The sequence below is a fragment of the Xiphophorus maculatus genome, chromosome 1 (assembly GCF_002775205.1).
Source record: "Xiphophorus maculatus strain JP 163 A chromosome 1, X_maculatus-5.0-male, whole genome shotgun sequence".
Taxonomy (NCBI): domain Eukaryota; kingdom Metazoa; phylum Chordata; class Actinopteri; order Cyprinodontiformes; family Poeciliidae; genus Xiphophorus; species Xiphophorus maculatus.
This window is the reverse complement of record NC_036443.1, coordinates 2132055-2150145: the sequence shown is the minus strand read 5'-3', so window position 1 is coordinate 2150145 and position 18091 is coordinate 2132055. Positions and strand designations below refer to the sequence as shown.

The 18091-nt window shown below is 38.0% G+C and overlaps 2 protein-coding genes across 4 annotated transcripts in view; one reads left to right on the top strand and one right to left on the bottom strand.

The window, feature by feature from the left end:
- The first annotated feature begins 2515 nt into the window (after window positions 1-2515).
- On the top strand, window positions 2516-5606 carry LOC102231189 (twist-related protein 2-like). Its single transcript, XM_023329218.1, has one exon. The coding sequence runs from the start codon at window positions 2672-2674 to the stop codon at window positions 3314-3316; it is 645 nt and encodes a 214-aa protein (XP_023184986.1). The 5' UTR covers window positions 2516-2671; the 3' UTR covers window positions 3317-5606.
- A 2981-nt stretch (window positions 5607-8587) lies between these two features.
- Window positions 8588-18091, bottom strand: part of hdac7 (histone deacetylase 7) — a 76491-nt gene continuing 66987 nt past the window's right edge. For all 3 annotated transcript variants that reach the window (XM_023331667.1, XM_023331669.1, XM_023331668.1), the window contains exons 23-27: window positions 14824-14942; window positions 13831-13964; window positions 13598-13679; window positions 12532-12670; window positions 8588-12454 (exon numbers count right to left, since the gene is read on the bottom strand). In XM_023331667.1, coding sequence (XP_023187435.1) covers window positions 12412-12454; window positions 12532-12670; window positions 13598-13679; window positions 13831-13964; window positions 14824-14942 — 517 coding nt within the window. In that variant the 3' untranslated portion in view covers window positions 8588-12411. The remainder of the gene's footprint in view (window positions 12455-12531; window positions 12671-13597; window positions 13680-13830; window positions 13965-14823; window positions 14943-18091) is intronic.

The window sequence follows — 18091 nt, the reverse complement described above, 5'->3', positions numbered from 1 at the left end:
CACCTCAACTGCTCAACAAGTTACCACCTTAACATTTTACCTGCATTCAACCATAAATAGCTAATGCAAAGTTCCTCATAAACTTTAAGGTGTATTTAAATGAGCCAGCAGATAAGTGTTGCTTCATGGTCACCAATGGCAACCACAGAGAGAAAAGTAAAAAAAAAAATTCACAAGACAGAAATCGGTATGAGTAAGGGGTAGAGTATAATATAAATATAAATATAAATAATATAAAAAAAATTGGCATCCACAGTAGTGGTGCAACAAAAGTTACACATTACAGATCTGACTAAAGTTACACACCGCCACAAGCATTTGAGGAGGCCAATGACACGCTCCACAGTGGTGTGGTATTAGGTATTAGGGGCCAGCGCCTGAGGGAGAAGCCATTGTCCACTCCAGGTTAAATGATGAGTATTATTGTGATGATGTGCTGAAGGCCTGTGATGGACTGGTGACCTGTCCACGGTGACCCCGCATCTTGCCTGAAATGTCTCGCTGGAAATAGGCACCAGCAGCCCTCCAGACCCCACTAGGGACAAAATGGATGAATGGATGGATGTGCTTAAGGCTGCATGTCGGAGAGCTGGATCATCTTAAAGAGACAAAGGCGTCAAATTGTAAAGTCTTCAAAATGACCGTACACATGGCTCAAAGTTTGCGTGAGGGACTGCGCATTCTCCTGTCATGTTTGTTTTTTCTAGATCACAACCTATCTGATTAAAGTGATTTATACCAGTTTCAGACTCTGTTTTGTGTGTATGGAAACATTGTAAATTGAGATTAACTACTTTTAACCACAAATATTAATTGATGAAGGTGATGTATTTCAGATCAAACTCTCTACTGCAGATGCAGCATGATTACAAAAACAGAAGAATGTTTGAGCTTTACATTCAATGCTCAATGGTAGAACATGTCTTATTGTTTATTTTCCATTTTGTTTGTTTTAAAAAAAAATTCAGTTCAAGCCTAATATTTATTCATATAGTCTAAAAAACAATAAATTTTTTTTATTAAAAGTAATAATAATATAATAGATAAAAATGGTCAGCTTTATCCTGCTCGGCTGTTCCTGTCAAGGTCAAGTTTAAAGTCCAATATGAAAATGTTTCGGAAACAAGCAGAGAGTCCGAGCAGAGGCTATGTCTGAGCACGAGGAGAAGTTTTGAGAAGAAAGACATGAAGTCCTGCTTTCAAAATAACAATGTAAGCAAAAGTATTAAAAGTTTTGAGAACAAAAGACATGAAATCCTGTTTTCAGACTGAACATGTGTGCTCTTGGATTATGCCAGGAAAATTCCTCCATATAAAGAGGGTTTAACAATAAGGCAAGAAAGTCTAACAATAAGCTACTTTCACAAAGAACAAATTGCAAGAATAAACTAAGAAACTAAATACAGAGGAATTAACTAGTATGGCAAGATTTTTGAGCAATAATTATTACAGAGCATTAAACAGAATACGGCAAACACCTGAACTGAAGTAAAAACACAGTAGAAAATGATAGAAAAAATTCTAATGAGAATAATATTCATGATGAGGAAAACAATAATCCATGACAACAAACCTCACTGACAGAACTAATATGGCACAAAATATGAAGCATAAATTACCCACAGGAAATAATCAAACCAAAAGTCAATAATCCAAGAATTGTGACACCAGTGTATTCAAGATAACATTAACCTTTTATCTGGTAAATATTGTAGATACCACAAGTTGGAGCTTGTGGGTTTAAAGAAAAATTATATCTAGAATACAGCAAGTTATAACTGTGATATTTCACACAATCTGGGGAAGATGGGGAATAAAAGAGTCATTTTCAGTGTCTTTAAATGTCACCTTCTTTGTCATTCTGTGTACAAAATATATCTATTCTGTTGTTTATAAAGCCAAAAGGCTGGATATTGGATGGTAGTGTATTTGAATTTTATGCAGTTTCAAACATAAAGACAGATTCCTTTGCAGATTTCCTTTTGACTTTTAAAAGCCCAGCGATGGTGGTGCTGAGTTGTGAAGCCTCAGTGAGAGAGGGGGCAGGGCAATGCCTTGCTTTGGAGGAAATCTGGAACCAATAAACTTGAGCAGCTTCTGGGACAAGGAGGCAAACGTCACAACATTTAGATCTGGTTGGCTGTGCAACAGATCTCTCTCTCCGCCTCGTCGCTTCGACTGGACCAATCAGTTAGGACTCACTCCTCTTGCGTCCTGAAGCTTCACTGTCCTAAAATCCATTTCAGGCCAATCAGGGAACTGAGTGGGAGGGCAGCTGAAACATTCACAGTTGCCTGCCTTTAAAAATGTACACTCACTATGCTCTTGTTTCACATGCTGCTTTAGGAGAATAACGTGAGAGAGTTTGTGCCTCATAATGCATTCTTACAGAGACTGGAAGAGATTATTGTCGGGTTTTCATATGTGTGGATGAAGGAGATGACACTGAGTGCTTGCTCTTCCACTTTGGCTTGATTAAATATTCCCCAGGGAGAAGCTGTAAGGAAAAGGACAACAGCAGAAGAAAGACAAAGCAGAGAAGCAGAGGGAGGATCTCAAGAAGAACAGAACAGAGAAAAAAGACAATACACTTGAAAAAACTAGGTAAGCACAAGAGCGGAGCACATAGAGCAATTGAAATAACTAAAGGGGAGGAAGAGTGTGTCAAAGTATGAGAGAGGATGAACTGTCCAGAGATGATCACCCTAAAGGAAGGGTGGTTCCCAAAGAGAAGTTGGCAAGACCACTTTCTAATGCCTGTCCTGTTGTTGTAGCCACTCCAGGCATTACCGGACGTAAACGTCAGATTGGCTCACACACAGAGGATCACCTTACTCCACTCACCCCTACCTCATCGGACAACAGCAACAAAGTCACACCAGAGGGCAACATTCAGATATACACCTCAACAGGCCCCAAAAAACTCAAACAGAGCCCTCAGCATCGGCCGCCTTCTTCCAGCCCCTCGCTTTCTCCCCTGCCAGGTCACAGTCCTGGAGGACTCCCAGCCCTTGAAGACCCACAAGCTCAACGGGCCATCGCCAACATCCGTGAACGCCAGCGGACTCAGTCGCTAAACGAAGCGTTTGCCTCGCTGCGCAAGATCATTCCAACACTTCCCTCGGACAAATTGAGCAAAATTCAGACTCTCAAGTTGGCATCCCGCTATATTGACTTTCTGTACCAGGTTCTGCAAAGTAACGAGATGGACAGCAAGCTTGCCGGGTGCAACTACCTGGCACATGAGAGACTGAGCTATGCCTTCTCTGTGTGGCGGATGGAAGGGGCATGGTCAACTATGTCTGCAGGTCACTAGCTGGGTCTGAAAGGTCAACAAAGTTCACAGGGAAGCATTCAAATATAAAGAGAGATTCCTTTTCAGATTTCCTTTTGACTTTTAAAAGACCAGCGATGCTGAGGGCTTTCTGTAAGCCACATTAGCCTTAAACCTCTTCAGGCTTGTGAATCAGATAGCCTCTGGACTGTTATTTAAATGTTTCAAGTGATTATTGGGGAGGGACACTAGAACACACTCAAAGTAAGACCTCCGTATGAATGTGTATTCTGTTTACATTGTATCTAATTAAGCTTAGAAAACTGGTCTTCATTGAAGAAGTTCAAAGACTATCTCTCCAAACGTTTCTCCACATGAGAAGAAATAATTTTACTTAAGGTCTTTTAATCTATTTGTTTTCTTTGGATCTGAAGTCAGACTGCTGTTTAAATATAGCTGCTCTCCCCTAATTTTATCACTGCATCCATAAGCCTAATTTAAACTTTACGTTGAGTATTTTTCTGTGTGTCTGCTATATCTTGGGTTAGCAAGAGGAAATTTGTGTGAGATATATAAAACCCAGCAGCTGTAGGGTTTAGATGAAACTCTTAAAACTGATCCTGGACCTTTGCCTTACCCAAATCCTTTCAACTTTTAATTTTCCAGCCCTTGAAATCCCTTGGCCACCTCAGAACTCGAGTAACAGCGGAAAATGTAGCCATGGGCAGTTGCCTCTTTTAAAACAAAACCAAGCCCCTTTGTGTTTTCTCCTGGTTCTAAAGAGAAACTCCTGTTGAAATATTTTCCTCCAGTTCTGGCTCAAATTTAGCTTGCATGGCACAAATCTCTGATACAGCTACAGTTCGAGGACGAGGAGGCGTAATGAAAACAAACAGTCTTTTTACAGCCATTAATCATGTGTGTCATCATCAAAGGGGAGGCTGATGTGGCTCCCCACTGGGCTTAGCATAAACCATGGGCAGTGATGGAGGAGGTGAGAGCTGATTTATGCACACAAACGTGGACGTGTGCATAGGTGTAGCCGTTTGCATGTACGCATTCCCTGCAAATTGCATGTTCTTCATGTATTAGGTTCTAAAAATACCTCTGCAGTATATGTTTAAAGTCAGAAGTATTACCAGAGTAAAGTTCACTTTTTTGCCCCATTGAAGCACCATGGTTATTATTCTTACTGTTGCTTTTATTTTAACAAGAGAAGTACAAAGAGAAATGAGCAGGCAGGTTGTTAGCTTCCAAAACAAACCAATGACAAACCTGACAAACCACTTCTTACTTCAGTGCCAGCATGCAAAAAGATCAGCAACCTATCATTTGTCACAAGGAAAAGTTTCCAACCGAGATGAATAATTGTAATTTTTTTTAGCCCTGCAGTCAGTCCAGTGTGGTCTCAGAAGGCTTAAGGTCTCTGGCATATTAGAAGATGCTTGACTTTTCAAAATGACTCATCATCCAGGAGAGATAATATTGAATAACTTGCAAAAGAGCTGCTAAAATGTTCCAAATTACTTTTCTATATTTTTTAAGTATATTTGTTAAAGCAAATTGTATGTCAATTTCCTTTGCGGATTTGCAGAGGGTTTCTGATGTGTATGGCCCCATTTGTATCTGGGTTACCTCGAAACAGGTATTTGCATGAATTAAAACTGTTCATCTCGATTCTTGAATATATAGAACAGCATCTGTAAACTTTACAGATTCTAAAAATCCATATTTGTGTTCCTTCCATAACATTTTGCCGTTTTTTTTTACTTCAAGCTGATAAATAAAGTCTGATGTTTCAAATTATTTGGCAAAAAGTGGCACTTCATTACAGGCTGGTAAGAAATGTGTGTCTTTTTACCTCTGCTGTCAAGTTATCTCCATTATTGCCTCTTTACCATGATTTGCTGCAATAGTAAATATTGTGCTAATTTCAGCTTGCTTATATTAATACAGCTATAAAAACACAAAAATATCTTTGGAATTAGATATGCATTCACCTAATTTGTATGAAGACTAAAAATTTTGGGATATTTCTTTAAACCAAATACATGTTATTGAGGGCAGAAACATAAATTTAAATATCCTGCTCACACCTGACAGTAACATTTTTGGATATATTAGAGAAAAGACTAGAAGACGATTTGTCATTCATTTCTGGATGAAATAATGAATTGTAAAATAGTAAAATGATTTTAATGCTAGTGGGATGTATTTATGACTTCAAATCGCAATAGAAAACCTGGTTCACTTAAGTCAGTGGTTCCCAAAGTGTGTGGCACGCCCCCTAGGAGGGGTGCCGTGCCATTGCAGGGTGGGCGCGGGAAGCGGTTTGGATGAATGAAAAAAACAAAACAGTTACACAAAAGTGTTTCACTGTACAGATGGTTTGTAGTGTGTTTTGTTGCAACTTAAAGTGTGAAATAAACTTCAGCGGAGGTTGAACACAAAATATGTGTATAGGTTTATGTCTGATGTGTGTGCCCAGTTGATTTTTTTTGGGTGGATTTTATTGTAATTCATAGGGGGGCCCAGAAAATCTTTGGGAACCACTGGGGGGGCCCAGAAGAAAATCTTTGGGAACCACTGACTTAAGCTAACATTCCCTGTCAAGCTGCTAGTTAGCATAAACTAGCGTTAGCCATATTCAACATTCACACTTTGACCGAAGAACTGATCAAGAAGCTAAGGAAAGCTATATCAAAAGTGTGCTAAATGGAAGATGTATTTTGTTGTCCAAATTCTATTATTTATGACTAAAAGACGTAATACTTTAGTTTATGGTTTTGAATTCAAAATAACCTACCCTCTTAAAACTGCATGGTGAAATCAATCTTCAACAATCTTCTGCACTTCTATTCTTTGACGATAAACCCTGTAAATATTTATTCGGCCACTATGCCCTCTCTGTCTCCTGGTTCTCTTGTTAAACCGTCTCCCTCTGTTCCTGGTCTGCTCTCCCTGGTCTCTTTTTTTAACGAGGTCCCGGTGCCTTTGCCTGGTCAATCACGAACAGTTAATAACTCTACAAAAGAACAAGGTAGTGTGCAATTACAGCGTGCCGAACATTTATAGCCTGCTTGGTCCTGAGTATGTTATTCTTGCATTATATGTTTTCATTGAAGCAGCAGTGACCTGCTTGACACTTTTACAAAAACTGAATTTTGAGATTGACGAGACTAGAAAGTAAAAAATAAAAAGTAAAGTTACAAAGGATTCTGCATTAGAAATATGAAAGCAGGGTATGTTTTGTGTAGTAAAAGTTATAACAATCATAATTTTAAAGTTTCTAATTTAAACATATGACTGCAACATTTCTCCATCAAGGACATTTATTTTCAGTCCACCTTTTCGTTTTAACTATATTTCATTATGAGAGGTGATAAAAGCTGCAGCCACCTCAGTTTAAGTAATACAACATTTTTGCTGTAAGAAATTTATGTTCATGGCCTAAAAGTTTTGGCAGTGGTATAAAAAACTTGCAAACTCTGTAGTTTAGAGTTTTTCTGCTGACAGTTATTGTTTCTAGGTTACTGTTCATCATGATGAGAGGCATGATAATACACTGCTGAACAGGGTTTTGGGGGACTTAAAAAGTTTATTTTCAAGCAAAAAAATATGATTTGAATTTGCGACACACAGTTTGTTCACTTTATTTCAGTCACATCACAGATGGAGCTACAAAAAAGTCCAACTAAAATCACTAGCAATCTAATTAGCAGATTCTATATACAAGAGGTGTAGATGTCAGCAGTATATACCTCTAAAGAAAAGACTGCTGCTTTTGTTCTTCTACTAAGATCTTTAAAAAGTTCACTGGCAGCGAAAATGTTTTACAAGAAAAAAATGATTTTCTACTGAGAGAGAGCTCCCCACCAGCGCAAAGTTAAGCAGGTTGGTTACTTACTAAAAAAACATAATCTCACAGTATGATGCTGCCACAACCACATTTAACCAAAAGAATATTTTGTTCAGGGTGATGTCCCCCCAATACGCCTTGTAGCAAACTGTAAACAGGAGCTTTTACATCTGTCTTTTAACAATGGCTTTCTTCTTGCCTCTTTTCCACAAAGTCTGGATTTCATGAAATGCACAGCTTATAGTTGAGCTCTTCCACCGAGTCATAGAAAAACCACAAAGGGCAAAGTTCTGCAGAAAATACCAGGACGAACACTAATAAGCAGGTGTAAGATTGTTTGCTCTAAAGAAATGAATCCCCCTTCTGATTGCTTTGGACATTTTGGAAAATCAGGGAACAAGCCAGGGCTACCAAGAGCCCCGTGTTATGATGCAACCCATGTGTCACGCTGCTTCTCATCCAACGGAGACGGCTGACTCCCAGTTCTACCCCAAAATCTCTGCCATCAATAAAAAGTGGGATCAAAACATCCTCCAAAAACAACCATTTCCAACGATGACGGTCAGGGAGTGTTTCCATATGATGGAGCACAATATCACAATGTAATACTGATAAAGTAGAAGATGAAAAGATTTAAGCTTTTGACTCTGCTGAAAATTTCAAATTTTTGAACTCAGTTTAAAACTTCTACACTGTAGAACCTTAATTAGTTCTCCTAATTTTGGTACATGTAGATAAACCCAAAGATTTCTAAAGGCACTTTTTTAAAACTTGAAACTATTTACATAAAAAGAAATTACATGATCGAAACGGTTCCTGGCTCCTGCTTTTTATTTGTTTCTTCTACTCAAACTTTGACAAAAAATACAGAAATCGGTTGCTCGCTTTTTCCAGTAAAACAAACACAATAGTAGGCTGAGTGGGGTACTAATGAGGACCAACAAACAACTCACTCGTAGTTCTATATATGCAGATAAGACTGAGCTCTGAAAGAGACTCAGTCTTGATGATTCCATGAATGAAGCTTTTCACTTTAAACATCTTAAAACTAATTCTTGTGACAAAAAAGTGGTTAGCTGCTGCTGGCACAATGCATTGTGGGATACCTTGCTGGCCAATTCTGACTGTCATATACTCCTTGATATAACTTCAAATTAAGTAAGTTAATTTTTAAAACATTTTTACCTCAAAAAGCCCTCAGTGTATTTAAATTAAGTGCTTAGTATAACAATGTAAAAAAATAAAATAAAATAAATTCACTCAACTTCACTAATTCACCATACACCCAAAGGTTCACTGGACATCGAGTGTTACCAAACCTTGACCAAAGTCAAGTTATAATCACTAATCTTTTTCAATTAAATACAGTGTTACAGTTTACAGTGTAAGTCAAAGCAGTAAGTCAAGACAGAGAGCATAGAGCATGTTTGTACAAGAATTAACACAAAAATAAGCCTTAGAGCAGAGAATTTTTTTAATCAAGAAAAGGCAAAAAGTATAAAATAGACAATCTTTCTATACATACACATGGTAGGAAATGTGAATGAAAAATACAAGTTAAGTAAGAATGAAAAAGATTTCAATGTCATGTTTTGAGATACAAAGTTACTGTAAGTCCAGTTAGTTTAAAAACTACCAATACACATGCTACTGAATGCGTCAAGGCACACGTGTGACGTGTATTTTGGTCTCAGTTTCTATTTACAGCGTCTTTCTTTAAGAAGAATGTACAAATTACATCAGTAATGAAAGGAATGAAGAGCTGAGGCAGAACCGGCCTCTTCGTAAGACAAATACAAGGGGGGAACTATCATACAAAGGTCATTTACAGTATTCGACGGACGCACTCGGACACTTTAATACTTGCCAACGCATGCACAAAACACATGAGAAGTGCACACACAATCACAGACAACATTTTACCTCACAGACGACACGCAGGCAGCTGCTGGCCACGCTGGATGAGACAGACGCAGCGCTTTGTTTCAATGCTGACACCTCCCACCGAGAAAATTACGAACAAATTCCAACCAGACTCACCATGACAGAAAACAGACTTATCTCAGTTCTGCAGAAATAGTCCAACCTTTGCTGGGAAGAAAATCTGCAGGATTTGATTGTAAAAAAGGCCGGCACAGTTTTCTGTCTGAGTGACAAACCCATATTTCCTTCAGTACAAGTCTCCTTCATCTCTAAACACGGAAGGAGTTTAAAAAAACAAAATAATAATAATAAAAAAAACAATACTCCGAGTATACTGTCAAACTGTGAGAAAAGATTAAAAGTAGAATTTCTGAGTAAAAAAAAATCGCAAAGAGAAACTATGAAGCCACATTTGCTTTTAATTAGTATAAGTTTTAGGAGGTTAGTGTCTAGAAGTATGAGAAGTTTGAACCATTTTCATCCAGAAATTACACTCAGCCAACCAGAGCTCTCGTCTAAAACAACATTAGCACGACTCATCCAAACCCAACGTAGGATGCATAGAACAAAGTCTGACAATCTCCGTTTTGTGATACAACACTAACAAACACAATCTTGCTTTCCATAGATTTGGAATGCAAAGTCCTGAACAGATTCGATTGCTCACCATCAGCTTCTGTGGTAAACTGTAGCTGTTTGATAAGAGGAGTTGCTACAAATACACAGAAGATTCTCACATGGAGATACAGCTACCAACATTGTTTTTCTTCAACAAACAAAAACCGTTTTCTTAATTAAAACAAGACTCGTTTCTTAAAAAAATCTAAACAGAGTGAGTCATTATAGTCACAAGCAAAAAGTTTAGAAAAGACTGTATATGTGACGTGAGCCTTAGTCCAAAAGTTAGAATATTATGTTCCAAAGTTTAGACCTGTTCTCATGTCACTTCCATACAGCAGCAGGTTGCTTTAAGGCAGATTTTTCTTTGGGTTGCGTTTAGAGATGCACCAGAAAATCGGCCTGTGGCTGGAATCTTCCCAAGTTCAGCTTGATCCCCCCACCACACCTGGTGCTAATTACAACTCTCTTTGGTGTGGAACTTGTTTCTTAAGAGTAGAATCCTCAAAGTTAACAACTTCTGATCTCTGTGAAGTGTTTAAAATGTAAGAAAAATGAAGAACAAAAGTAGGAGCTGGATTGATTGTTTACCAATGCTAGTCATGCTAATTGCTAATACAGGATGCTACAAGCTAAATAACAATTCTGAAATTATTTCGTCATTGTTTTAAAATAGTAAAAAGCCCATATTACAGCGAGTGTTCTCTCACCCAGGCAGGCTTTTAATTACAGGTTCTAGAAGCTTCATTATGCCGAGGCTAACCTGAGCTTACCTTCACCGTCCTCCTGGAGTGATAAGTGTGATTCAACTGAAGAGGTCCTCCTGCACCATCATCCAAAGCTAAATGCAATTTTTTCCTCACAAGAATATAATACTCAATATATTCAAAAGAAGAAGAAGCTTGGGAAGCTGAAATTGGCTGTTTTTTGTAACAGCCGATCCAGGAGTTGCATTTCTTTTTTGTGATGCTAATTGGATGAAACCCCAAAGGGTGGAAATAAGGAGGACTGCAATATTAGCTTCTAAGATGGTTTCCGATGTATATTATATGATGTACATTACGATATATTTGATGTTTCAGTTATTAAAATAGGCAGCTATAGGCATGTTTAGAAGGCGTCTCATGTGTTCATGGTCCTTAACCCCAGGAAACACCCGGGGTCGGCCGTACAGATTGACTGAAAGTGTTGATGCTTTTCTAGTTCATTGTTTCACAGAACCTCATCTACAAAGTTTATGCCTCCATATTCCATTTCAGTATCATCTTATATAACCCTTTGTTTAAAGACTTTAGAGATTTATTTATGGTCCCAACGTCAGCAATGTCATGTCAACACTATGCTTTCATTTTTGGGGTTTTTGTGGTTGGTCCTTTAGATCTTGCAGCCAACATGTCTGCTTGCGTTTGCTGATTTTGTCTTGCTTTGCTGTACTGAATGCACAAAATATTTCAAAACTAATAAAAGAGGTTTTAAACAGAAATTGGGTCACATTGACATTAGTAGGTGGGAGCTTTACATAAAACTGGATATCGGAAATTGGCCACAGAAATCTGATCGGTGCATCTCTAGTCATCATAAGTGCTTCAACAGTACTGCTTATATAGAACAATACAATATAGTCTTCAGTGGTGCCAGGGTGGAATGATCACGCCTTTAGTCTCAAAAATAAAACATCAACATATAGCATTCAATACTAGTGGTACAATAACAGTTTGTCTTTGCTTTGTACATGTCGGAATGAGTTTTATGTCTGTATGCAAGACAGAATAAGACGCTGAACAGCAGTGAAAAAAGATATTCTTGCCTACTTTTATGGTTTGGTTGGCAGGAAATACAACTCTACAGTATTTCGGCCAGCATAAAAAGAGTGAGAAAGGAGAAAAAAAGAATTTGGAAACAATATAACAAACACTATTTTATCCAAATTTTCGGGGAAAAAAACTACAAAGAGGAATTGTGTGATCCCAGAGCTTTGGAATTTCTTATGGTTCACATTAAGGACTGAACAGTGCAATAAAACAACAAAGGACAATTGTCCTTTTTTTCCCCCTAAAAACCACAGTTGTCCATTTTGTGTCTTCATTCACTCTCTTTCCTTGAGTTCTTTACCGTCATGGTCTAGTGGTTAAACTGTCTCAGCACGCTTCTCTTTGTCGCCGTCTTCGTTGCGATGCTGTCGTGTATTGACCGGTCGGGCATCCGACGCGGTGTGTCCATTCATCGTCCCGTTTGGTCAGCGTTTGCTCAGCGTTTGCTCAGCATTTGCTCCAGCTCTCACATGTGAAGTCCTCCTCACTGTGAAACCTGATGCTGGGGCTTTACAAAGAAAAAAAAAACACGAGGGTGAAGTTAAGGCATCAAATCAGCTGCTGGTGCACAGTGCTTCAAGGAGAATCCCAGCTGATCTCCAAAACTGTTTATTTATTTATTTTTTTGTGTTCCATAGCTCTTTGAGTGGCTGTCAGTCAGGAGAGATGAGGAGTCTGTCAGAGTGAACTTGTATTGCTCTTTGGTGAGGTTTCCCAAGGTTTCTCAGCTGCAGGTAGTGCTACAAGTGGTTACCAGCTCTGAGGTTCGATCTTGTGTGTCGGCTGGTGTGGTTGAGTGTGAAGAAGGCTAACTGGTGTGAGGAGGAAGGGGAAGGGCTCAGTGGCATTGCAAAAAACCCAGACAGCGCCATGGAGAACCCATGGTTGTTGAGGCACATGTTTTTCTTGAATTTCTGCGAGTTTTCCTACATGGAGTTGCTTTCGTGATCCATCGGCTCGTCCAGGAGCCTGGAGGGAATCAGCGCGTGTTAGTTGGATGGCATTGTGTGTGAGTGTGTTTTTGGTGTGTTGGGAGGAATGTGTACCTCTTGTTGGAGATGACTCCCACAGAGAGCGAGGCCAAAGCGTTTACGGCGTCCGTCTCCTCGCAGTCCTTACTCTGAGCGGCAGCGTACGACCTGCCCACCGATCCGCTGTGGGCCTTCACACTCTGCCAGTACTGACCTGCAGCACGAACACGCACACACACACATCTCAGTGTTAACTCATCCTTTAAAGTAGAAGTGCCCAAACTTTTTGTCAAAATCGTCAGCTTAAAAGTACTCAAATATATAATTTTTACAAACTAAAATCAACAAAAATGTTGATTTTTTGGGACCTACTCACCAGTGAACAAAGCATGAACTATTTCAATTAAACAAATAAACTAATCAGATTTTCTTTTGTAGGAATGGGATTACAGATCCAAAACTTCAAATGGTTCTTCCTTATTCAATGAAAGGCAGTTAAATATTAGTTTGCTTATTAGTTCATGTAACAATTCAAATTCAGTTAATTTATATAGCGCCAATTCACAACAAATGTGGTCTGATGGCATTTACAACAAAGTCCTTTAAATTTAATCACACATACATTTCAGTTGATCCTCGTTATTAAACAGTAAGCTCAATTAATTATTCAAAGTAGGTTATTAAAGTTTCTATCGAAGGAAACTCAGGAGATTACATCGAGTCGATGACTTGCAGAATTCACTCTTCGTGTTTCAGGTTTAACTGAAGAAATCAGAAAAAAATATGTTGTCTATTCTCAGCAATAAACACAGGTTCTAGGTCAGTCTTTATTTGAAAAGACTTGTTGTATTGAGATACATTTCAAAACAACAATTAACAGCAGATTTAGGTGCACCAATGTAAACGTCGTAGTGTAAGTAAATGAGAAGATACTTTGTGCTGAACCTAACATCTTATAGGTAGATTTTAACTCTATATGTCATAGTTTATTAAATTTTTAAAATCAGGTCAGGGACTGTAGATGGCCCCCAGGCCTCACTTTGAACACTCCTGCTTTAAACGAAGGGGCAGCTGTTAATTGTTAATGCAAGAAAAAGGCAGAGAGTGGATAAGTTAAAGTTAAAGTGTTGCTGCTGCTCACTTTGTATTTCTATCACAGTCTGGAGGGAGCGCACTGCGTTGGCGTTGGGTTTTTGGAGCAGAACATCCTCTGACATTGCATCCTGCAAGACACAGACAAAGCCACGACAGAAAAAAATCTGTTAAATCAGAGAAAATAGCAGCATACTTACATCACTGCACTAGACCTAAAAAAGTAGTTTTAGGACATAAGTTAGTTACTTTAAAAAAATTAAATTACCCAGGATGCCTTACCTGTATACCCAGTAGTTCACTGACGCAGGCTTCAGAGGCGTCACAGATGGCTGTGAGGTCATGACCTCCCTCAAGGGCCAGAATCAGACGGCCTCCAGCGAGGGACATGAGCTGGCGGGTCAGGAAGCCAAAGCCTGAAGCAAACACAGAAACATTCACAGGAGGAATGGCTTAGCTCAAACATGAGGAGCAGTAAGGCTGGCAGGTGAGCTATAGTTACAACACCAACAGCTACAAAAACTGTTACGGAAACAGTGAGAAAGCTAAAGTTGCGATGAAAGGAGCCACTTCAAGTGTTTTCCAACAACATAGAATCAGTTTGTAGCACAATTAAGTAGTTCTGTTACCTTCAGTTGTTATAAAAGAAATATGACGTAGAAATTTAACGCCTTTAAATTAGGTCTCTGTCTCTTTAAGAAGCTCTTGTTCTTTCTAAAACTCTGTCTTCAGAAAGTCATCACAACAACTTTTTTACCAGCGTTCTGAGAAGTAACTCACTTAATGAGCTCATCAGGAGTTTGCTAATTGCAGCTGGCTAGTCTGAAGGAGCTGACTGGCGTTTTTTGTTTTTTTTTCTTTTTTTAGTTGAATGGTTGTCATGGAGATTAAGAGGTATGTTTTTGATGAGGGAATAACATTATAACATGATGTTAAGCTTAAAAAAGTAAACTTTACATGATACTGCCTCTTTAGTTTCAAATAGAAAGTACACCAGAGCTTTCATGTTTGCAGTGTCTTGCTTAATTAATGTTACCACCATGTCTCAGACGTTATAAATAAAAATGTATGTTTCATACATGGTGGCATAGCAACAAAGTTAAACTATGAATTAACCACATAATAAATGAGGTGAGATGTGGTCCTGCTCTTTGCCCCACACTGGACACGAGACGCAACTATCAATTTTGTCCCAAGGACTGTAATAAATATCAGGCAATTCAAGTTTCAAAGAAGACAAGACCACACTGGCTGTGGTTGGAGAGCTGTGCTTACACTTGGCAGAGACTTTGTACCCGCCCAGAGGAGCAGGGTTTCCCTCAGCTGCGTCAAACCCGGCCGACACCAAAACCACATCTGGAGAGAATTCCTGAGCGATGGGCATCACCACAGACCTGCAGGGACACAAACAGGTGATCCGTCACCCCATGGAGCAAAGACAGGATGATGCTAGCACCAACCCAAAAGGTTCCTAACTTCAACATTAAATCCTGTTCTAAAGAATTTGAGGACGCCTTGTTTTATTTTTGGCCTTTTCAACTAATAAAAAGTAAATACAATGTTTGCACCATGTTGTTTGATTGCATTGTTGTTTTTATGTAATATTAGTGTACTATCGGAGTAATTTTTACTAAAGGAATCATAGGAATAAAGAATTCTACCCTGGCCTGTAACGATAACCAATTTTGCTTGATGATAAATTGACGTTATTACAATAAACGATAACATTGTTTTGTTTTTTTACCATTTTCAATTATTATAATATTATGACATAATAATCTCATAAAAGTGCAAGAACGGATTCTCAAAGATCCATAAACTTTCAATTCTAACAAACATTTAACACTGGAACAGGACGACATTTTAAATATCCAAAATAAATAAACAAAAACAACAGAAACAACAAATAAAATAAATTATGAAGTCTCTAAATGAAATTGTTATTCAGAAAAAGGGCAAGTTGAGACCAAAGCACCAAACTGAAGACTTTTATCATCCAGTTTATAAAAGAAAGAGACGACAGGAAACAAACATAAATCATGAAAATTGAAATTACTAAACTCATTTTAATTTTTCATGCGATCAATTCTGTTACTGTTTATTGAAACAGGCCTAATTCTACCTTTACATTTTGTCTGATTATGACCACAACGTTCAATGTTTTTGGCATTGATCATCACGAAGTAGAGCATATTTCTAAAGTGGAAAGAGAATTTTATCAAAATGTTCATCAAAATTGAATAAATCTAAGTTCATCATTCATTTGTTCATAGCATCCTTTACTTTGATATCTTTAAATAAAAATTCTGTGCAACAAATTGACTTTGGAAGCCACTTTATTACTTAATCCAAGTGCACATGTGTAATTTGAAGCCAGCATAAACAAAACAACTTAATTGTGCACTTCACAAATGTGGTCTTTATACAAGAGAAGGTTGAAAGGGTTTCCCAAATAACAATGCAGATTACAATAAACACAGCATCCCCATGGTGAAACGTGGTCCTGCCAGTTTTTCTGCCTCTTGCAGCTGCAACAGCAGCAAAATGTGATTTTAACAAAGTGCTAACTCATGAGGGGTGAATACAAGCCGCACTCATCATAAAAACTTTTAGAAATCATCTAAGTACCTCCTTTATTGCAAACGCACAATTATCTTTGGACAGGTTCACAATCATGCACTGCTTTGCCTTGTTCTACCCTCAGATAGAAAGACCTTAAAGCTCATGGGTGTAAGCACTTCAGTGAGTATATTTATCTAGTCTCAAGAATAGAAAGATGTTCTACAAGGTAGAAGATAAAAATAATAGAGGGACCATTACTTTCTTCAAAACAAAATGTATTTCAAATATTTAAACAGTCAATCTTTTCAAATAAATGTAAAACAGGAGTAACTATTGCAGTACTTTTATGTATTTCTAACATTTACGCCTCGTATCCACTGAGCGGTATGGCCCGGGTCTGTACTCTATTTTGTTTGTTTCTATTGAAACAGACAAAGTAGTGCCCCCTATCACAGCATTTCAGGCCACATTCAGTTGTAAATGTATATGAAAACGGGGCATCTGTGACATGTACTTTGTAAATCCTGTTTTGCTTTGATTCTATCTACTGGTTGTAGTTTTTGTTTTTGCCAGCATGTGGTGCTGTTATTACATAGAGAGTTGTGGAGATACAGGAAGTTGAAAAAAAATACTCATGTTTTTGCTGGTTAGGAGCTTCAAACTAGATGGCAATTCACATAATAAATTACTTTTAATCTGTATATTTAACTTCAATTTTCCGTCTACCCATTGAGAGTCCAATGGCGGTGGAAATACTCTCCTGAATACGCCGGACCACATTTTTAACTGAAATAAATAACGTCAATCAATAGGGAAAAACTATCACTAACTGGAATTATATTGTGCATTTATAAAATTAACTTAAACATACAAAAGTTATAGATGTAATCTTCTTCATTTTCTTGTTTATGAGTCCATATATTAGCCTTTTGAACTGATGTAAAATAGATTTTTTCCCCCCCTGCACAAGCAGTTTACGTCAGCTGTTGGCAAATTATGGCACTCCATAATCCTCCCAGTCGCAAAATGGCGGCAGCAAAAGTTGTGAGAAAACACGGGTCAGTTGATAATTTAATACGCTTCTTCACAATGAGATCTTCTGTTGAGTGTTCATGACCCAACTCAATGTATACAAAATAAAAAGAATACTTTGACCTTTTTGAATTCTGCACGTAAAAATAAAGCAAAGTATCTAAAACTAAAACAATCTAAAACTATTACTGTGACTAATAAAAACTAAACTAAAACTAAACACTATTTAACTAAAAATAACTAATAAAAACTAGCAAACACACTCTAAAAACTAATTAAAGCTATCTAATTAAGACAAAAGAGGCCACAATGAAATAAAACTAAACTATGATGAAAAAATCCAAACTATTGTAAGTCCGTACGGATCCGACACATGTTGTACCACTCAGTGTAAATAAGGCATTAGATTAAAGTGAAGTGTTGTGGGAGAACAATTTAAGAATGAAGAATATAAACACATTAAAGGAGTTATTATGTGCCTAATTGAAAAGCTACAACTACAATGAGTCTCTTCAACTGTAAGTCAGCTCAACAGTAAATAATGATATAAATAAAAGACATATAAATAAAGCTATATCTTCTGATTTATCAGCATTTTACCTGGACAGCCTCATAAAGATAACAAATACTTATGATCCAATGTAAAGACTCATTAACTTGACAAGTGACACAAACTGTGGCAGATCCCAAACTCAGCAGCTCAAACTGCGTTGACAAAGGACTATTGTTTCTCTGTTGGACGAGCTGCAGCGCCTGTGAGACAGGTCCGCTTGACGGAGTGGGTTTGCTGTCAGCTCTTATGCACGATGCATATTTCCTCAACGCTGTTGTTGTTACGAGGAAAAAAAAAATTAAAAACCACATTGGGGCTAAGAGGTGGAAAGAGGCTCGACTAATGCAGCCCCACGCTGCAGGTCGGTGAAGTTCAAAGCCGCGGAACACGGGTCTG